Source organism: Acanthopagrus latus, chromosome 2 (genome assembly GCF_904848185.1).
Source record: "Acanthopagrus latus isolate v.2019 chromosome 2, fAcaLat1.1, whole genome shotgun sequence".
Taxonomy (NCBI): domain Eukaryota; kingdom Metazoa; phylum Chordata; class Actinopteri; order Spariformes; family Sparidae; genus Acanthopagrus; species Acanthopagrus latus.
Genome location: NC_051040.1, coordinates 22,843,250 through 22,862,497, shown reverse-complemented (window position 1 = coordinate 22,862,497; position 19,248 = coordinate 22,843,250). Strand labels below are relative to the sequence as shown.

At 40.9% G+C, this 19,248-nt stretch overlaps 2 protein-coding genes across 3 annotated transcripts; both read right to left on the bottom strand.

Annotated features, from left to right (window-relative positions):
* Nucleotides 1–1,915: 1,915 nt before the first annotated feature.
* On the bottom strand, nucleotides 1,916–13,322 carry akt2 (v-akt murine thymoma viral oncogene homolog 2). Of its 2 annotated transcripts, none has more exons than XM_037118414.1 (14): nucleotides 12,888–13,322; nucleotides 10,661–10,854; nucleotides 10,338–10,469; nucleotides 10,113–10,224; nucleotides 9,067–9,220; nucleotides 8,084–8,215; nucleotides 7,895–7,960; nucleotides 7,732–7,800; nucleotides 6,833–6,955; nucleotides 6,402–6,530; nucleotides 5,708–5,922; nucleotides 4,639–4,726; nucleotides 4,147–4,249; nucleotides 1,916–4,030 (listed from the first exon to the last, which is right to left on the bottom strand). In XM_037118414.1, the coding sequence occupies exons 2-14, from the start codon at nucleotides 10,704–10,706 to the stop codon at nucleotides 3,951–3,953; spliced, it is 1,449 nt and encodes a 482-aa protein (XP_036974309.1). In that variant the 5' UTR covers nucleotides 10,707–10,854; nucleotides 12,888–13,322; the 3' UTR covers nucleotides 1,916–3,950. The 2 variants fall into 2 exon arrangements, with proteins under 2 accessions (XP_036974309.1, XP_036974316.1); XM_037118421.1 differs by lacking the exon at nucleotides 12,888–13,322 and adding an exon at nucleotides 12,595–12,817.
* A 321-nt stretch (nucleotides 13,323–13,643) lies between these two features.
* dhx40 (DEAH (Asp-Glu-Ala-His) box polypeptide 40) lies at nucleotides 13,644–18,909 on the bottom strand. Its single transcript, XM_037118407.1, has 17 exons — nucleotides 18,551–18,909; nucleotides 18,196–18,341; nucleotides 17,989–18,108; nucleotides 17,616–17,852; nucleotides 17,068–17,134; nucleotides 16,850–16,981; nucleotides 16,611–16,710; nucleotides 16,413–16,499; nucleotides 16,036–16,218; nucleotides 15,870–15,950; nucleotides 15,614–15,771; nucleotides 15,257–15,371; nucleotides 15,021–15,129; nucleotides 14,724–14,818; nucleotides 14,562–14,631; nucleotides 14,203–14,431; nucleotides 13,644–13,848 (listed from the first exon to the last, which is right to left on the bottom strand). The coding sequence occupies exons 1-17, from the start codon at nucleotides 18,720–18,722 to the stop codon at nucleotides 13,727–13,729; spliced, it is 2,223 nt and encodes a 740-aa protein (XP_036974302.1). The 5' UTR covers nucleotides 18,723–18,909; the 3' UTR covers nucleotides 13,644–13,726.
* Between the last annotated feature and the right edge of the window lie 339 nt (nucleotides 18,910–19,248).

Here is a 19,248-nt window from a genome sequence, read left to right as displayed (position 1 = left end):
AAGACACATTTTCAAGTTTTTTTAAAAAAAACAAACAAAACAAACAAACCAAAAAAAACTGAACCAAATATAGAATTAGGGTTAGTTATTAAACATTTCAAACAAAAGGTTATTGCAATAGATGACTATTTACATGGTCGCTTGGGGAAAAGATGATGAAATTAAGGCCACTGTCCTATGACTTAGGCAAAATAATTTCCACTACTGGAATAGGCCATTATACTACATAGGTAGGATCACATCTGTTCAACTGAGGATGTAGGTGATTTTACCAGAGGTGGCCAGCAGCAGGCCATTATGTTAAGAAGGTGACAATATGTGAGGACAGAATATTACACGTATTTTCCTTGTGTCAAAAACAAGACAGTACCCAGCATTTTAGAAACACTGAGGTCAAGACATGCAAAGTCCCTGAATGCAACCTCAGCCACCCCAGTTTAAACTGAGTATGACTGCAACCAAAGACACTCTGTAACAATTTAAAAGCCTTTCCTACAATCCCAAAATATTAGCTACAGCTGGTCACAATACTACAGTGAAAGCTTCATAAAGGCTTGCAGAGCTGCTACAGTGTGTTTTATAAGGACAGACAGGTGTACACTGTAAGAAATAAAATAAAAAAGACACCCACACAAGTTGTATTCAGTAAAAATGTTTACTGGCACATTATAGTTGCAAATGTTATAAGCTACCATATTGTAGCAGGTATAACCCGTTACATTGTAAAGTCTTGCAAAAGGGGGGCTGAAACTGTCTACCAGGACAACATCCTCCCCTTAAAGATTGCTTTTTTTCATTGCCCTCTGAGTCTCAACTAACAGCAACAAGCAAAGAAAATCTTGTTACACCAGCATCAGGTGTGACATTCGTGACTGTTGATCACATTCAAATATACAGAGAAGCAAGGTAACCATAGTAAAGCTGCAAATCAAATACTAAAAAGCTGCAGGCCTCCCCTTCTACTAATGCTGCATTCACCATCAAGCTTTTTTTTTTTTTTTTTTTTTGGTATTTACACAATAGTGAGGAGGCACTTGTTGTGCCTGTGTATGCCTACAGGAGAGGTCAGGGGTATTAACTTGCATGTTCAGCTGTGAAGCATTGCTTAAAGCGTGGCCAGCAGCAGCGAGGTTCAGAGTATGGCTTCACAACCAATATTTAAAAAAGTTCAGCAGCACCCCCTTATGGCCATGATAGCAATGAAGGCAAATCCACAGTGGAGTCCATCAGTGCAGTGGTTCTGATATCCGATCCTGCCGTTTCCAAAGCAGGACACTAGGCTAGAGTATGATGGCTGTGCCTGAGCCAGTGAGAAGAGGTGCTGGAGTTGTGAACTGTAAATCAAAGCCATTTCCACAGAGATCACATTTTTATCTGCAGGAACTGGGGCTACCTGCTGTCCAGCCACGGGAGTCAAAAACCTTCTGCTTTTTTATCTGTGTTCTTGTCATCACTTTCACTCGAACGTCTCACCATCACTCACACAAACTTAAATAAAAACAAATTAATGTGTGACATGATGGGTGGATGCTAGCTGATGCTTTTTGCTAAACCTTTAAATATCACTGAAGAATTAGCAGTCTTTAAAATTCCAAAACGTCAATTTCATTACTCTCAACTTTTTAAAAAGAGTACAATTTAAAAATGTGTTCTTCAAAATGGATGAAAATTTAAGTGCTGAGGAAATTCTATCTAGTTTAAAAAGAAATGATAAAAAGCTGTTATTTTATCTTGATAATACTTTAATATATGTAGAATTATGCTAATTATGAACAGTGAATTCAGTTCGGCTTCAGAATGTGATATTGCAAACCCAAAAATAATTGCCCATTGAATATGAAACTACTGATAGTTAGCTAAACAAACAATATCAAGATGGAAATCCCATGAAATGAAGAACTTAATCAAAAAGAGGGCCATTTAAAAACTTTAATATATATATTTTATATAATGTATACTTAAACAAGACAATCCGTCTTCCAAAATCATAGAAATAGATGGACACAAAAAGAAGTAAAATCAACAAAAACAATGACAAACAAAAAAAAAAAAAAAGATCTTGATGTTCCTTTAGTGAAGCTCGAAGAGCAACCAACATCTCTTCCAGCAATGGGTAATATAACATGCTGGTATCAACACGAGCACTTTTCTATATGCTGTCCAGAACGTCTCTCAATCATGTGCCGTCATAACCCAATCAGCAGATTTACGTTTAGACTTGACAATACATGAGCTGATGTTTTGATTAGTTCCTCCTGTCCGCAGCAGGTTGAAGGTTGGTCTACCAGCTCATGCACAGTTTAGTTGGATTGTAAACCTGCAGACTTTTGCTCCAGACATACAACTACGTAGATTTAAGTGCCTTGACACAGCATTAAAGAAAATAAAAACCAAAGGTTCTAAACATCAAATGTGGAATCATTTGAAGTGATAAATGTCCACCAAGTCAGTCGATTTTTGGCCTCATTATGAAATACTTAACATCATTTGAACGCTCTTTCTTTAAATACGGGAACACTCAAAGGCTTATTTTAAAAAATATTTTAAAACTTACACTGCTATTACAAATGAACAAAAGATCGGTGCCCAACTCTTCAGCTAGAATGTGAGAATTACTGTATTGAGGACAGTGGATGGCTGTGTTCATCTACATCGGTCTCTACACAGATCGGGGAACAACTGTGGTCAAGCACCTAGTCTCTATTCTCCTCTTTCCTTCTATTTTTACGGTCTCTAACACGTAACACACAACTGGCCTTAATGAAATGTACAGCTCCAACCAGAAGCTGGTTGGTCGATAAGTCAGTCTGGACACAGTGACGTGGACTTTCAGAACCTGACTGCTGCAACACTTTGAGTTAAATTAAGCAACTTTCAAAGCAAAGGTTAGTCATGCAAGAGTTTCTTTTCCTGACTGAGTCAATTTAGCGCTGAGCTGGTCAGAGCAATCATAAATGACATGCTTGTTCTGCTTGTTCCCTTTTAGAAAGGCCATAGAGTGTGCCGAGTAGTGTCCTCTCTTCGATGTTCCAGCAATAGTTCAGTTTAAAAAACATGCACAAAACAGACACAAATGGATGGTTGAGAATCAAAAATGGATGGTTTAGAATCAAAAATGGATGGTTGAGAATCAAAAATGGTTGTTCAGACATTCTCCCTCACACACACGTACACACACATACACTGACGCGTCCATTCGCTTATACAGGTGCAGTGCAAACGCAGAAATGGCAACCCTCCTCCCCTCTTCTCTGCCCCATTTCCCCCCACTGTAAGAACAGTTTCACACTTGATTTGTAACAGCAAGTTCCAGAAAGAGCACTTGTTAAAAAAAATGAAAAAGTAAATCACAAAATATGCAGAAATATGGCTTTACATTTAAAACCGCAACAATTGATGAAATAAAAATGTGTCTTTTTCCCCAAATCTTTTCCATTTCCTAATTTCGATTATAATTCTTTTAATTCTATCAAGTACGTTTGTGTGTATATATATGCAGTCTTTGCGTGTGTGTGTAGCATGGGTACAGCTGGTAAAGAGGTGGTACTTGCTGGCATAACCTGGTTTTCAAAGTGTCAAAGGCTTTGATGTGGTACCCAGTGTAGTGCAGCAGAGGTCCTGCAGGGAAAGCCTGAAGCCGACCCTGAGAGGACATAGAGAGACAAAGCTGCCGGTCTATCCACACAAACCTGCTGAGGTCAGTCATTCACGGCCTGTGTGTTCAATCCATATTCTATGATCGCATCTTCTCTGATTTGCCAGTATGTGTGTGTGTGTGTGTGTGTGTGTGTGTGTGTTTGCGTGTGTGAGAGTATGTGCGTTAAAGACCGAATGAAAATGTGTTTTGTGCCAGTTGTCGTTTGCGTCATTCCAACTCCCCAGCAGTGCAAGTGTGTATGTGGGATTGTGATCGTGCGTAAGCCTGCCTGCATGTTCAAGAGTCTGAGTGATCATTCCCGTATGCTGGCAGAGTAGGAGAACTGAGGGAAGTGTGTACGCTGATCTGAATCCTCTGGATCTAAGCTGTCATCTGGAGTATGGGAATGAAGAGAAAGAAAAAAAAAATTACATCCACAAACTCCATTTTTTAATATGCATACAAACACATATGAACCCAGTACAAACAACATTTGTCTATCTACTCACACTTGTCAGGGGGAGTTATTGTTATGGTTTGTGCTGTGAACTCGTCATCGAAGTAACGCGTGTCCGTCTCCGATGTGACCTGTGGCTTGAAGGGTGGAACAAGCTGAGGAGAAGCAGAATACATTTTATTTTAAAGGGGACTCGTTATGTTAAGTTTCAAATACTGCACGGCTACATGAGCTAAATAGTTAAGCAACAAGTAAAACTGTCTGACCATCAGAAAACATGGTAGTTCAATGAATTAATTTATCCCGAAAATATGATTTTGTTTCACCAAAATGAGAGAATAAACCGTGCTGTCCAGCACGTGAAAAAGGAAGGCACTATTCAATCTGTGGATGCTGCCCCTTGGCAGGCTTCTGGAAGTTGGATGAACTATGAATCATGTAAAGCTATACTAGTGGAGTCCCAGAATAAAAATAGAGTTGGAAATAGGCATAATAGGTCCCCTTTAAATGTCTCATCATTTCTGTTTTCTCCCCAGCACCTCACCTTTTTGTCAATAACATCTTGCCAGTTGATGGAGGTGAAGAACTTGTGGTTCATCACATCTTTGGCATCATCTGGTCCACCTCCGAGCCTGTAAACAAAACAAAACACTGTCATCATCAACAACCACTCAGCAGACACCTTCTCTTTGCGCAGATAATTATACAAACTTGTGTTGTTCTCTTCTGAATTGTATTCACCAATTTTTAGCTAAATTGTATTTTTCATTTCCTTCCTTACAAGTGCATGTGTTAGTAAGCCTGCGGGCGGTGCTCAATGTGCTAATATTAGATGTCATTCGACTGTTCCCAGAAACAACAGGGCTCGAACAAAACAACAATCAATTATACCCTTGTTTATGGCCATTACCCTGTACCAAAACTAATCAACAAGGAACAAGGGTTTAATAATGTGGTTACTTATTTTATAACTGTATGTGTGCTGCCCCCAAGCACAGTGGACGGGTGCAAAGAAATTGTTTTTCTGGCTTCAGGAGCCAGTTACTGAGCCATGTTTTCTCACTCACAACTCACTCACAGACACAGTACAAATTTATCATATCCCAAATAAACAGTCTGTTATTTAATGAATCACAAAGAATTTCAGATTAGTATCTTTTGGAGGGGATTTTGCTGGGATTTCAACAGATACAGTGCTGACTGAACTGACGAGATTTTTTTTAAAACTTCAAAATGTCCTGTCTTGTGTCTAATAAGCAGTTTCAAAAGATCCCTATGAAAAGGCTGTTGATATAGTTTAACACTTCTTCATAAATCATTTATATGGCTGCAGTAAATAGATGTTTACAAAAACAGACCACCAGCAATATCTGGCCATTCTCAGGCTTTCATGAAACCCATGTTTTTAATTTCCTTAATATGTGTACAAACTTCTTAAAGCATCATTTTTATTTCAATCCTTCCAATACTAACAGAATAAGGGACAATGATGTCATAATTTGCTTATTTTTACCCCAATCATTCTCACATGTTATTACTGATCATTCTCCATGCATTTGTAATCCATCCAACTTTAATGATGTAAAAATATACATCAGCGGTCAATCACAAACCTTTGTTTGGGGTCCTTTTTGAGCAGACCTGCCAGCAGGGCCTTGGCTTCAGGAGCCAGGTTCTTGGGGAAGCGGATCTCCTCCATGAGAATAAGCTCAAAAAGACGCTCATGGTCCTGGTTGTAGAAAGGCAACCGACCACACATCATCTCATACATCACCACTCCCAGTCCCCACCAGTCCACTGCCCGTCCATAGTCGTTGTCCTCTAGCACCTGACAGGGTAGGAATTAAAACAAATGAGAGACAAATGAAACAACAGAAAGTTTCAAGGCCCTATTCATAGACACCAAAATGACTTATTTTACAAAATTATTACAGATGAAATAAGGCCCTTACAACATGGCTACGTCCATGATACAGGATATTTAGTTTCTGAACAAAATCACAGATTTTAAACCTGCTGATCAGCAATGTTCAGGGTTGATTATCCTTTTCTTAGAGTTCATATTATATTGTTGTTGTATCCAAATCACCAACAATACAATTTTACAATCAGCCCCTTCCAGCTGAACTACTGTGTGGTCTGAACTTCTTTTCACATAGTGCCCCTTAATGAAGTTCCTTTAGAATGAAAAATCCAACTTATTAAAACTCTCGTCAAGCTCATCCAGAATGCAGCATCAGTGCTTATTTACATAAACCTGGTCAGAAAACACATAAGCGTCAGAGCCCCAAGGAATTATGGAGTTACCTCAGGTGCCAGGTACTCCGGGGTTCCACAGAAGGTTTTCATGGTGGCGCCGTCTGTGATGCCTTCTTTACACAGCCCAAAGTCTGTTATCTTTATGTGGCCGTCCTTGTCTAACATGAGGTTCTCCAGCTGTGTAGGCAAAGATTCAAATTAGAGTCAAATTAGTTCGAGGAGTGAAAAATGGAATGTAGTTGAGAACCCTTATGAATGCAATATATGACTGAGGAGGAGGACTCAATAGTGCATGTAAGAAGAAAAATCTGAACTTGTAATATCTTTTTTTCAATATAGTCATTGCAGCACTTATGAAATGCCTTGCTAAATGGTTACGTTGTATGACAATCTACAATTATAGCATATCACATAACACCACTCTCTGCAGCTATTTGCAATAAACAATACTATGCGATCAGAGATAGCAGATGGCTTACCTTTAAATCCCTGTAAACTACATTGCGAGAGTGAAGGTATTCCAGTGCTGACACAATTTCTGCACCATAGAATCTTGCTCTGTCTTCCGTGAACACTCTGTCCCGTGATAAGTGAAAGAATAGCTGAAAAAGAATAAAGAAAAGAATTAGGGACAACCCTCCGTGTTTCTTGGGATTCTTGATTAAAAAAAAAGGAAAATAAACTTGGATTTGTTAAAATGCATTTACTTATAGGTCCATAGTCATTCTTACAATAGCTTGTTTAATCACAGTTTTTGCATTAATTATCAACCCAGCATATATATCGGGCTGATATAGGCATTATTAGTAGAAATAAGAAACCAAATCAACCGCATATCATGAGTTAAACCTGTAGAGAAAGGACCAAAAACAACAAAGCATCTTTTATTATTAAGGATGTTTTACAGAGGGGTCACTATTTGTGATACCAAATTATTTTCTGAAATAAAAATACATACATCTACACAACTTATACAGACTTCTTGAACTGTTAACAATGGGTAGATGGATTTTAGAGTAGGCTGATTTGAAATCATGCTAACATCACGTCCTATCAAAAGTCCTGTGGTTCGTTTGCTTATTTTCACACCCCGAACAACCTGTGCCAGGGTTTGCTTGGAAGTGGAACAGGATCAAGTGCTCTTGGTCGCTTATTTAATCCACACCAGGTTTTGATTGCCAGGTTTAACACAAGCCCAAACAAAATGCACTGACTAAGAAAACACATCAGGGTCTGTTTAACCAGTCAAATGTCACCCTTAAATTGGTGCATCGCAATGTGTTGTCTTTTACAATCGGTTATCTTCCAAAGAGTCATGCACAGGAACATCAACACATGAGACCCAACTGTGGGGCAGATGGTAAAGGGTTACACTTACTTCTCCTCCATTTGCATACTCCATCACAAAGCATAGCCGGTCGTGCGTTTGAAATGCATATTTTAGTGTCTGTAGGGGAGAAGACAAAACTTAGCAACTGCATTATAATGACTAAATGGTCCGTTCATTTTGGAACGCAAGAAAACAGCCACTGGTAACTCACCGTTAGAAAGGGATGCCGCGTATTTTGGAGAACTCTGCTTTCTGTAACTGTGTGTGCCACCTCATCCTATAGGAATACACACAAACACCTTTGGTATATGCAATGAAAACAGAACCCCGCACTAACATACAGAAACACTTCTAAAACAATGTAATGCAAATATCATACTGTGACGTGATTGGTACAAACTTTTGCAATGATGACTTCTTTCCGGAGGATTTTCATGGCGTAGTACATCCCTGTGGCCTTCTCCTTCACCAGAATCACTTTACCAAATGTCCCTTTCCCCAGCAGTTTCAGGTAGTCAAAATCACTCATGGTCTGTAGGAACAAGGTTCAAAGATAAGACTTCACAACGGTGCACACATCTGCTGGTGCTTGAGAGTGAGCTTACATCTGGCTTTTCTCAAACACACCATGAATGGTACATCTGTGATTCTGAAGACTAAGGAGAGGAGTGAGAAGTAGGGCTGGCATCAGAGAAGCAGCGGGGGAAAACAGCATGTACAGAAGGAATATTTTCACAAAAAGAGGTGGATTTAGGATTTATTTGACCAAATCACCATAATTAGTATTGTGCAACAGTGGAAAGATGAACAAAGATGCTGTTTTATTTAGTTTATCTGTCAAGTTTGAATGAAGTGTGTTTTACAATGATTAATAATTATTGTTTCTGCAAATGCAGGCAGAAAGGAGTATTTTGATAAGTGATTAATCTCTCATGCGAGACATGACATGTTGGAATAAATATGAAACGTTCTCATTTAATTAGAGAACTGGGCCTTTAAATTAACAACTGACAAACATCAGACTTTGGCAGATCTACAGTAACATGTAGGGAAAGGGAAACAATACCACATCTAATGCAGGAAATTATTTAAATAAAGCTCTAAGTACTGCAGTTCTACATACATTTTACACTGGATGAAAAAGTCAATGGTCAAAAGATAAATATAGTCCTTAAAAGTAGAGCCATTCAAAATCATTTGAAGTGAATCAGTCCTAGATAAAATATATAAACGAATGTTACCCTCCGCCCATTTAAAAGGTTGCTTCACCAAAAAGCTTTGAGAAAGAGGCTTAAAGTTTAAACAACTTGCTCAATAAAGATGAGCTTAGCTGGACAAACAGCAAACAGTCAGCTGCCAGCCGCTGCTTGTGCAAATACTGACCACTTTTGTGCGGGATTTGGACACAGCAATCTCCATCTCCTCTGTGCCGCTGATGTCACTTGGTGAGCCAAATTTGATCTCCATGGGTTCCTCATCCTGCTGCTGACTCTTCAGGCTATTTGCCACTGCCTGGATCGATCGCATCCATTCTTTCCTGTGCCAGAAAACACACATTGCCCTTATCAAATCCAGCCAAAGCCATGTCTATATCACTCTGAATCTATTTTAAACAGATTTGAAACTGCAGGTTTTAAAGTTTTGCCTTAAGATACACTTTGTAGTTTGTGATAACATTTTTTATAAACTCTTTGTATATAGATGGATTGTTTAGATGGTATGCGAAAAATATATCCTAAAAGGAAAAACACTAGTTCAGAAGGATGAGGGTAATCCGGGGGGCTGCTGGGATTTAGTACTTGGCAGAGCCGATGTAAACAAATCTCAATGACGATTGCTTGGGTTAGGGGTGAATAAATCAGGTTTAATCTGGCACTGAATTCTATTTCAAGCAAACTCTTGCAAACCACATTTCACTGCCTGTTGAGAACAATGGTCCATTTAGGCCATCTGTGAGTGATTTTGGGGAAAAGCAGCTTCTTGATTGTTTCTTTCCTGACTTTCTTTAAAGAAAGTCTCAGCTTCTGTCACTAACCTTAATTTAATTCCAGGAATAATTTTAGTTAGTACATTTTTTTTCTCATGAGTTTCTCATGTAAACAAATCTTCAAAACACATTTTTCCCATACAAGACTTTGGTCATCTCCACTCTTATCTACACTGGAGACAGATTGCTATGACTCTGAGACTTTTCCATTATTTTCCTACTAAGCCAGTATTTTACATGTCCACCTCAATACAACAACTGTGTGTCATTTTTTAGCTGTATTTATGTTTATGTACTGTCATGTGATACATGATTTGATTGATGTCTCTAAATGTGTTTCTAAAAATGTCCTTGAGTGCTTTTTTTTTTAAATATGTGAAAATTGAAATTTAACCGAAGAGACAGAATTAAATATAAAACCCTTGGAGTGAAAATATTTTACCTCTCCTCATTGCTGTCTACGTGGAAGGTACGCTCAATCACAGAGGTCCATTGCAGGCAGCGAATGACAAACGTGTTGGGCTTAGGGCGCTCTGTCTTCATGAGCTGGCATTCTACAAAGCAAAGACACATCAGCCAACACTGAAGAAACAACAAAACATAAACACACTTCTCAAATACGAAGCGAACACTTATTGAAATTTGCTGGCCGGGAGGGAAAATGTACCTGCGACAGAGAAGTTGTTGAGCGGTGGGAGGCTGTGGTCACTGGACACCTCAGGCTTCTCTTTGTAACCAATAAAGGAGCCATCGCTCTTTAAGATGAAGTAGCGGGGCCGCCATGTTTTGATGTATTCACCTGGAAAACAGACAGGTGGCGATTTTCGATTATCAAAGGAAACTTGCTGTAAGTGACTGCCGTCAATGAGGGATTGACACCAAACAAACCTGCAGGAGGAGTATTTAATACTCAAGATAGAGATTTTGACATGGAATATGACTTTAATGTGAACTCAAATGATTGACAGCAAACACAAGGGGCCCCCTTACCTCTCTTGTGGAGCCATCCCTCTCTCACAACAGTGACTTCATTCATGCTGGGGCAGAAGACTCTCTGGGTTGGGAGGGGGCTGCAGACAAGCTTGTGGAAATTGTGCAAACTGTTCCTATTGGTCAAGTGCCCAACAGTGGCTCAGATTTAAAAAAAACAAAAAACAAAACAAAAAAACTTAAAACTGTAAAACCTGGAGGAAAACAGAGAGAAATACTGTTAATGCAGAAATGCCAATTATTTCAAGCTCTCTGTACAATCTCTGTATAATCAATAGTTCCAGACAGCTGACTGGACAAAAGAAGTGATTTTAAGACATCAATATCAGCTATGGGCAATTAGAATGAGCATTTTTCACAATGATTTGACAGTGTAGAGACCAAATAATTAATTGCAAAAATAATAACTACATTAAATATATAATAAGAATCCTTTGTTGCGTATAGCTCTTGTGGCATAAATATGTAATTACAACTCACTGGGAACAACAACAGTCAGTCACGTGCAAAGGGCCATAAACCAACCAAACCAGTAAAAAAAAGTCACAAAAACAACAGAAGGTCATGTGAACACTTAGCATAGGTGCACTGTTACTCTTTGTAAAAACTCATGTTTAAAATCTCAGCTGACTTGTAAATATGTGCACAACAAGAGCTGTGTGACTTCAGGCTATTTACAATTCAGTTCCTCACTTTGAATAAATTAAAAAAAAACAAAAAAAACACTCAACCAGGGTAATATTTTTCTGCAGTTGCCTTGCTGGATGTAGAGGAACGCTGAAAAATAAATATGAAAAGACACAGGGCCTGAAGGAAGTAAACCTACTGCCAGGAAGGTGGAGGTTAAGACATGAAGTGAAACTGATTTCTCAAAACAAAGGAAACTTTCTGTGTATTGCTCTTGATTCCTATCTGAGTGTTGTCGCCACAGCACTGTGCTTGAATAAATTCTGCACCTTCTCAGGCACCCGAAACACAACTCCACAACAAAGAAACTGCTGACCTCTGCACTCAGCTCACCACCTCTTATCTGGCCATCTCACAATTTCTGACAGTGATATACAAAATGAGACTAACATAATGACTATCATGACCACAAGCTAGATATTAAAAACTCCAGGCACCTCAACCACCTCGTGCAGCTCTTCCTGAGAAAAAAAAAAAAAGAAAAAAAGAAGAAGAAGTGTTTCTGTGTCATGATAAGGTGTGTTTAAATGCTCTTACTCTAATCATGCCAGGTAGAAAACAAAAGTGGAATATGCCAGTGATCTAACGATCAGCAACATGGCTGCAAAGCTCCTGTATTGTTAAATATAATAGCCTCCCACAGCTCTTGCTGAATGTTTGTGGAGAGGCCTTGGTGATCCAGGGTCAGCCCTGAATCAACAGCTTATGTTAGATAATAGGTTTACAAGAATTTCTCAGTATTTCAGTGAAAGTGATGGGGTCGGATATTACAGTGCATACAGTCAGTCACCGGAACTAAAAGACTGTTTGAACTACTTTGTTTACAAAGATAAAAAAGATAAGACTTCCCACGACTTCGGACTTTTTTATGGCCATCAGAAGTCCGACTACGGCTGTGCATCTTAGTTTTACAGCGTCTAATTTGACTAACCAGAATAATAGTGGGTGCTCTATAAGATAGTAAACACAGAGCAGGAAACTGTCCTATTGTACACCAGAAAAAACACAATGGACTTAACAAAGAGGACAGCTACAATTATATCTAGTCAAGCGTTAAGGTACTTGGTTCACATGCAACGTTAGCTAGCACAACTTGAGGAAATGTGGAGACCGTAAATATGATTGCTTTACATATCTACCACAATAGATTATCATATTTAATCAATGGATGACTTATTATAAACTACACCCAGCACAAGTACAAGCTGCCAAACGTAAACATTACCGTAACGTTAACGCATCCTCACCCTCAGCGTAGTGCCGAGCTAACTGAGGCAAAGTCAACAAGGGTTTCCTTCAAAGTCCAAGACAGGTCGTTAGCTTTTCCACCCTAGCTTAGCAGTACACAAGTTACTACAACACTTCAACTACAGCCGACGGACAGTTCGGCCAAGTGGCGCCTCAGACAGCAGTGAGGACACTGACCACGACCGCATTACGACCAAACAAGGCAGCTAGCCAAAATAGCTTTCAAGCTAACGGCTAGTTAGCATGGCAGTTAGCCACTTGCGCTAGTTCTCATTCCCCCGGCTGTTCTTACCTCTACTTCAGCGACGATATATACCCAGCTGTCGGCTCTCAGAGAGGCTCCGAGGTTCGCTACACACAGCTCGCACCAGTTATCACTTGAGGCTTGTGTGTATTGAACTCTGTCAATGATCACACAGCTTAGCGGACTGCTCGCCGAGCTTGTTTTCTTCTCTCACAACAACAGCGGCGGTGGCGGCGTGCTTGGTCTGTTGCTGCTGCAGTGGCTCACTGAAGCGTAAGCGAGCCAGCGAGGGAATAAAGTCCACCGAGCTCCAACTTGATGGATAGTTGTGCTGTACGCGACGACAAATAATTTACAAATCCCGGAAGGATAAAAGCGCCCCTTTATGGGTTTAATGTGGTTAGTCGCCCGCTAAGCGTGGAAACCCTCCGTCCCAAGCCAGACAGTACAGCAGCCTCGCAGACGCACACAAAAGGAAGTGACGTACGAGGCCAGAGAGGGTCCACTGCACCTGAACAGTCGGTGTGAAAAAGTACATCAAGTACTATACTGTAACCTTAACCTCACTCCGGCTGCACAGAGCTGCTGTGTAGATTGTCTGACAGATAGGCGGTGAAAAAAATGTACAAACTTAATGTCAAATGTCCCAAAATGTGTATTTTCACTCAGTGCTCCCACCTCCTCTTTAAACCAATAGTTCTCTCTCAGTCTACCAACCACTGCTACACACACCAAGGCACCCATGAAACCGACCACTACTACAGCAGCAGGTGCAAAGTGAAGGGATCGAAGAAAGAGGCAGTGTTATTGTAAACGTAATAAAGGTTTATTGTTCAGGTATTTACAAAAATGCTTCTTTGTGATACATTGAGTGAGTGACCGATCTTTCAAAGAGCTTTACTCTGCTGCCTCTGTTGCTTTCGTTGTAGGTAGCGAGCGCGAGCGTCGCTTACACTGGTTTCGTTGTTGCGCTTCTCCAGCTTCTTCACAATATCCTCAGAAGAAACCTCTGAAAAAAGAACAAAGTAATCTGTTAGCTTATGCTTTGGGCAGACTCTTGTTTTCACCCGCATCTGTTTGTGTGTTGGGTTGGTTGGTTGGTTTGTTTGTCAGCATGAGTTCACAAAAACTACGAGGACTGGATGAATGAGGGGTCTGGATCCAGAAAAGATGGTGTGGATCCAAATAAAAGTGATACAGGGCTATCGAGTTTGATTGGATCAGGCTTGATTGACTTAAAGGGAACTGTTGGGTTTTGGTGGAGGTATGAGCTCTACTGAGTGCCATTCAATTTTTTTGAGCATGTCACATGTGCATAACATCACAATTTCCAAATAAACATCTAATTATAGATTCTGACAACCTGGTTGCCTTTTGGCTGCTTCCCTGGTCTCCCACTTTGTCATCTCTTCATCGGTCACTTCTTGTCTCGCCACGCTACTCAGTTCATAGACGTCAACCTCATGGAGTTTAGGTAACAGGTCCTTCACCCATTCATAACGAATTGGGCACACGGTCCTGATATACACCCGTGAGGTCACCAGCACATCGTGGAAGATGACCCAGTTGAGCTCAGCCTCCTGGTCAAACAGCTTGGAGCAACAAGGAATCATAATCAAAGGAGAAATCAGAGAAGAAGCATGAATTTTTTGGTGTGTCCTCTACAAAAAAAACTGTTTGATTAGTCAAGATCTTTTGGAATTCATTTAAAAACACATTTACCGATGATGATGGATGAATGTTAACCATGGATCCATTGCCATCCATTGTGCAAAACACCTTACCAATCGACCTATATGGGATAGAAAAACATTTACTGAACAATTTTGCACAAAAGAATCCAGAGATTAAATATGGACAGTATTAAATGAGCCTTGGTGATACCTTCTGGCAACGTTGGTGAAGTATCCTGTGCACAGGCATCGCCTGAAGAGTTCACTCTTATTGCCATCGAATGTTTCCACAGGGAAATCTCTCTTCTGAAAGGGGAAAAAATATTCAGACTCTAATCATGAAACTAATTATCACAGCAGTGTGGAACAAATGAGAGAGTAGTAGATCTGACAAAAGCAATCTGCAGAGGTTTGTTGCAATTATTCGCGTAAAACACTGATGGTGCTGGTGGGGGGTGGGGGGGGGCAAACATGTCTTACAGCAGCTCTGTAAACTGCTGTACTGTACCTGCTGGAGGCGGAGGAGTATCTCTCGCAGCTGAGTCTCCACACTGAAGGCTGACTTCAGCGCCCTCCAGTGGATCCAATTATCTTTACACCACGCTGAGGGTCTGTCACTGTGGAATGCAAGAGAAAGGCTCAATTTTGCAGTGAATACATGGGAAGTACTAGACAACGTGACATTTCTTTGCATGCACAAAGATAAATAATGTTGATGCAGCACTAATCAGAGGGGTTCCTTACCTGGATTTACACAACTGAAACACAGTGAGGAGCGTGACAAAGTCGTTCATGCCACCGCTCTTGGTAGCCAGTGCTCTGTGCTTTTTATCTGCCTCTTTCTGCTTCTCAGGGTTTCCTGCAGGATGGAGGAAATCAGCCAACAGTGTGTGCATTCAGAGTCTTCACGTTATACTTCAACACTTCTTCTGTGCATATTCAATTTCCTGACACGTTAAATACATAAACAATTAAATCATTAAAGTAAATTATGTTTTAATAATAGAGAAATTTCTTGGTTCAATATTCAATGAAAATGTTTAGGAACTCTGCTACAAGTACATGTTTGCATGCCCTCTTTAAAACAGGTACAGTGCCAACCTGGCCTGATGAAAATGTTCTCCACAGACAGCATGGCGGCCAGGGGGAGCAGCAGGTCCTGACAGCCGAGTGAAGAGGCTTTGAGCACAGCCCTGGTAAGGCCTGGTTGCAGGGGGAACTCCACCATCAGCTCCCCCAGCTGGGTCACTTTACCTCTCCTACAGCCAACACGCCGGAGAGATAAGTGCTCACGAAACGTCACATAAACCCACTTCTGTATGAAGCGTAAATGTGGTCCACAAACATAACCACTCACCTGTCGATGGCGTCAAATTGGTAGAGCTGTTTTAAGGCCTCGAGAAGAAACCGTTCCTCTGGACAGTCCAGATAAGGGAACCTTAAAAGAAAATAAGTCATGACTCAATGAGGTGAAAGGAACTTTAAGAAACAAGAAAACAGCCACAGATTATGTATTGGTGTACCTTATGACATCATGAACGCCCAGGCACTTGAGTGTGAGTACCACCGCAGTCAGACTCGTCCTCTGGATTTCTGGAACTGTATACTCGGGCATGCTCTTCTCCCAGAATTCCTTGGTGTAGATTCGAAAACATTTCCCAGCTGAGGTCCTTCCAGCTCGGCCCGCTCTCTGCTCAGCCTCGCTCCTAATCACAGAAAATCCCCCCAAAAAAGAATTCAGCCCAAATCTCTGTTGGCAAGCTCTCTTAATGGTGCGCACACATGTGTGTGTGTGTGTCTGTGTGTGTGTGTGTGTGTGTGTAAGTGTAAGCAGGAAAATCACTTTAACAAACATTTTTTTAAAGGTTCCCAATGGCACATTGCTCAGTCAGAAACTCACTTTGATATGGGCACCACCTCCAAGATATCCATGCCCACCCTGGAGTTGTGGTTGAGCTGCTTCACAAACCCGCTGTCAATGATGTACCTTTAGGGAAAAAATAATTGGTTCGGTGAGAAAGTCCATGGTATATTTGGTGCTGATCACACATACACACATACTTCATTGTTGCAGCGATAAACCACAGGCCTCGCTCACTTTATGCCATTGATGGTGAGAGATGTAGCTGCGATGTTAGTGGCCACTACACACTTCCTGATTCTGGAGGGTGCAGGCTGAAATATCTGCCTCTGTTGATCTGCAAAGAGACCGAAAATAATACAAGTTTTTCCTTCCGCAGTAGCATCACACAGAAATATTTTGACCTAACCTGGAAAAAGCTACATTCAATCTCCTTCACAATGAATAAGATATGACAGCTGTTGTAGGTTATTCACCAGTGGGCATGGATCCATAGAGGGGCAAAATAAGGAGGCCCTCCACGGTTTGGTCCTGGACATCGTAGCGGTAGTCTATAGACTCAGCTTTCTCAAACAGCAAGTCACAGGCACGCTCAATCTCTGACTGACCTGTCAAACACGGAGAATCAATGTGGCAGTTTTTGTCAGCGTTAAGATGTATAGTGAGATCTCAGGGCTCCATAATGATGACCTACCTGTCAAAAACACAAGAATATCCCCAGCCAGTTCACTGGTGTGCACATCAAGGGCCATTCTGACGACCTGAGGAGCAAATTAAACCAATGCTAAAAACCGAACTTGATCAAGGGGTAATGATTGTAAATAAAAGTGAAACCAAGTTAAAATAAACGTAATGCAGAGTCAAATGTCTTTTATTATTTGAGGCTTCAATTGGGGTTTTTGCGAGTGAAGATTTGAATGTCTGTTATGATATTTTTGATGTCATCAGCCTAAAAAAATAATCCTCAGACAACATCCTCACTTTGAATAAAGTGACTTGTCGGATGAAATGGCACAGAGTAAATTACTCAAGTGATAGTGTTAGCGCTGAAATAGACTTCTTGTTATTGTGATTATATAAATGCAATTTATGGTTAGATTGCTGCCGTAGTTGCTCACCGGTCTGATTCAGCTACGGTGCGGAAATCTAGGAATGAGACTCAACAATCTTTCTCCAGAATCACTGAATAGATGATGCAAAATTAAAAAAGAAAACATCCTACATGATGCTCAAACTCAGTACCTCTTTTACATAGCCAGTGCTCTCTATGTCTTTAGGCCCTACAGCAGTGCCAAATGTGCAGGTGACAGGAAAAGTCCTCCCGGGAATAGCAAAGACAGGACAGCCGCCGAGAAAGGCTGAAAGTTTGTCAGTTTCCAAGGTGGCGGACATCACCACCACCTTCAGAGGGAAAGATCTGCCCTTGGTGGACTTGGCAGGGTCGGAAAACATCTTCTTCAATAAACCCAGGAGAATATCCTGCATCAGATGAGAACACCTGGTCAAACTGGGTGTTGAAATTGACATAAAGAAGATAGATATGTATGCATCTGACAGTACAGTGCATAAATCATACAGGTGTATGACACTGGGCCAGTGGCCTGTAGTGACTCACCGTGTTGAGGCTGCGTTCATGCACTTCATCCAAGATTACAACACTGTACTGAGAAAGTACAGGGTCTGCCAGGATTTCCCTGAGCAAACAGCCGTCCGTCATGTACTTCACCACAGTGTCCTGGTTCAAAACATGATTTTCACTTTTTAAACACTGCATTGTATCTGAATTAAATACATTGGATTTTGGGCAATCTTTGCCTCTCACCTGTGATGTGCAGTCATCAAAGCGCACTTGGTAGCCAACCTCTCTACCCAGAGTGCACTGCATCTCCTGGGCTACCCTCTGGGCCACCGTGATGGCAGCCACCCGGCGGGGCTGGGTGATGCCAATTTTGCCATTTCTACACATACCTAGAATAAAAAGAAGAGAGAGAAGTTCATATTTTAATCCAATGGTCAACTCTATATCTTGAATATAAAGAATGCATATAGTGCGGGGCTTTTGAACCAACAACACTGCATTAAATTACATCTACGTGTTGCATATTAAGCATTAACACGCCTCCATGTAGCTTCTCATTGTGGTTTTGCAGGGACAGGACAGCGAAACGACAGCTCACCTGCTTGATGCAGGTACTGTGGAAGCTGTGTGGTTTTCCCGCTGCCAGTCTCGCCGGTGACAACCAGAAAAGTGCTGCCTTCCACAGCCTGAACCAGCTTGGCTTTGTGCCGGTAGATCGGCAGGTGTTTTGACTCGTTTTCGGCCGAGTCCCATCTCGATGATTTGGACATGACCAACAGCTCTGACCAGCTTTATCAGCAGATATCAGCGCGAAGAACCGCACGGACAGAAATTAATACCGGCGTTAATGATGTGGGACACGGTTTAGTTGGTGTGTGTACCCACAGACTGTAGTGAATCGAACAAAAGAGCAACTTCTGTCACTCTTCCTCCACTCGTTTTGAAGACGACACACTCGCTCGGTAACTTCCGCAAACGAACCCACTCTGCTTTTCTATTGGTCGAGCTGTGGGCACATGACACACGCTCTCCACCACATTAAAAGCCAGTCAGGACTTTTCAAATTAAGGTTTTTTTTTGTTTGTTTGTTTGTTTTTAAATATATGTAAACACTGAAACTCACTAAAACACAGGAAATAAAAACCCACTAAACAGATTGATTCTGATGTCCATAAGACTGATTAGTCAATTAAATAAAGTTAACAGGAGTATTGGTACTTTTCTCTCAGTGCAAGCAATGCAAGACATTTGCAGCATTTGAAAATGTGATTCTTTCTGAGGTCTTTCTTTGAGTCC

Coding starts and splice junctions, on each gene's coding strand:
- akt2 (XM_037118414.1), bottom strand. CDS start 10,706: ATGAATGAAGTCACTGTTGTGAGAGAGGGATGGCTCCACAAGAGAG. Junction 8,216..9,066: donor CCAAATCCCGCACAAAAGTG/GTCAGTATTTGC, acceptor TTGTTCCTACAG/ACCATGAGTGATTTTGACTA. Junction 4,031..4,146: donor AATAACTCCCCCTGACAAGT/GTGAGTAGATAG, acceptor CCCATACTCCAG/ATGACAGCTTAGATCCAGAG.
- dhx40 (XM_037118407.1), bottom strand. CDS start 18,722: ATGTCCAAATCATCGAGATGGGACTCGGCCGAAAACGAGTCAAAACAC. Junction 15,772..15,869: donor CAATTTGACGCCATCGACAG/GTGAGTGGTTAT, acceptor TGTTGGCTGTAG/GAGAGGTAAAGTGACCCAGC. Junction 14,632..14,723: donor TTCACCAACGTTGCCAGAAG/GTATCACCAAGG, acceptor TATCCCATATAG/GTCGATTGGTAAGGTGTTTT.